Below are 1,333 nucleotides of genomic sequence, written 5' to 3'. Positions count from 1 at the left end.
TACTTTTATAATCCCATCCTCCAAATAAACACTATAAACCTTATTCCATGACTCTCTTTTCATCCATATGTTACATCTTTGAACAGCCCAATCAGAACCCCCAATATACTCTATAAGAGAGAGACAATCTTCAATAACAGAAACATCCAAAAATGCACATTTATTGACCTTCTCTGGCAACTCCATTCGGTTGAACTTTTCCTCCACCATATTGAAGATCAATATAAAATAGATATTCCATATTTATCATAAGCAATCCAATGCACATTCCCATTGAAAAAGCAAGGTGTCTTCTCTGATATTTTTCTTCTTAATAACCCATGCGATGAAGAATCATCATCATCATCATCATCAATGACTCTCCAAGCACCTTCATTGAGTGAATACAACTCAACCTTTGGTATCCATGAGAAAAACTCATCACCTTTTTTTTCTTTTTGGGGAGTATCATCCCATCCCGTAGGGGGTATAGGATAAACAATCCTTAACAACTTGAAATCATTTTTCTTTGAATCAAATCCAAACCCGAGTCCTGCTTTGTATAAATTTTTGAAGGTGAAAAGTGGGGTTGGGAGTTTGAGGTGTCTATCTATCAAAGGGTTCCATAGTATGATACCATAAATGAATTCAAAGTGAGGGCTGTAGAGGCAAACGACGCCGTTTATTGCGCCCACACTTTGAAAAAGGGAAGCTGCATAATTAGGATTAGGAAGCGAGTGTTTGATATTTTCTATTCTTTGAAAGGAAGAGGAACATATGGAAAAGTTCTCATCCTCATAATATGAATAGGTGCCCATAATGACCATGGGAGGAGAGGAATTGGAGAGAGAGTGTTGAAGGTGTGAGAATGTAAAAGTGTGACTCTTTATGATTCTGTTCCATGCTTTGCACACTAACATGCATTTTCCAATGCTTCTAAGTGGTAGGCGATGAAGGATATCCTCCACTATCACATCTGGGAGATAGTCACTCATTGTAATTTGTGTTAATCTCTATGACTACGAGGAAGGGAGAGTTTAACTTTATGTTCCCTTTTTTTTTTCTTGGTAGGGATATATATTTGGGGCAGATCTTTTGACACCGGTGTCAAACTTTGAAATTTGACATCAAATCCTAACCGTTGATTTCCGTCAATCAACGATTATCATTTTTTGGGAATTACACTTATTAATTAATCATTAATTCCCAATAAATGATAACCGTTGATTGGCAGAAATCAACGGTTAGGATTTGGTGTCAAATTTCAAAATTTGACACCGGTGTCAATGGATCCTATCCCTATATATATATATATATGAGCGCGCGCTAGTGAGCTTTGTTTGCAAAAATGTAA

The 1,333-nt window shown here is 36.6% G+C and overlaps 1 protein-coding gene across 1 annotated transcript; it reads right to left on the bottom strand.

Moving 5' to 3' along the window:
• Positions 1–218: 218 nt before the first annotated feature.
• On the bottom strand, positions 219–797 carry LOC133314824 (putative F-box protein At3g22650). Its single transcript, XM_061516354.1, has one exon. It carries the CDS (start codon positions 795–797, stop codon positions 219–221), a length of 579 nt encoding a protein of 192 aa, XP_061372338.1.
• Positions 798–1,333: the final 536 nt, after the last annotated feature.

Source organism: Gastrolobium bilobum, unplaced genomic scaffold (genome assembly GCF_033153095.1).
Source record: "Gastrolobium bilobum isolate Gb01-03AN ecotype WA unplaced genomic scaffold, APGP_CSIRO_Gbil_v1 utg5912, whole genome shotgun sequence".
Taxonomy (NCBI): domain Eukaryota; kingdom Viridiplantae; phylum Streptophyta; class Magnoliopsida; order Fabales; family Fabaceae; genus Gastrolobium; species Gastrolobium bilobum.
Note: the sequence above shows the minus strand (reverse complement) of the source record. Positions and strands in the feature narration are given on the sequence as shown.

Bases quoted from the DNA above. Each gene is read 5' to 3' on its own strand.
- LOC133314824 (XM_061516354.1), bottom strand. From the start codon at position 797: ATGGGCACCTATTCATATTATGAGGATGAGAACTTTTCCATATGTTCC.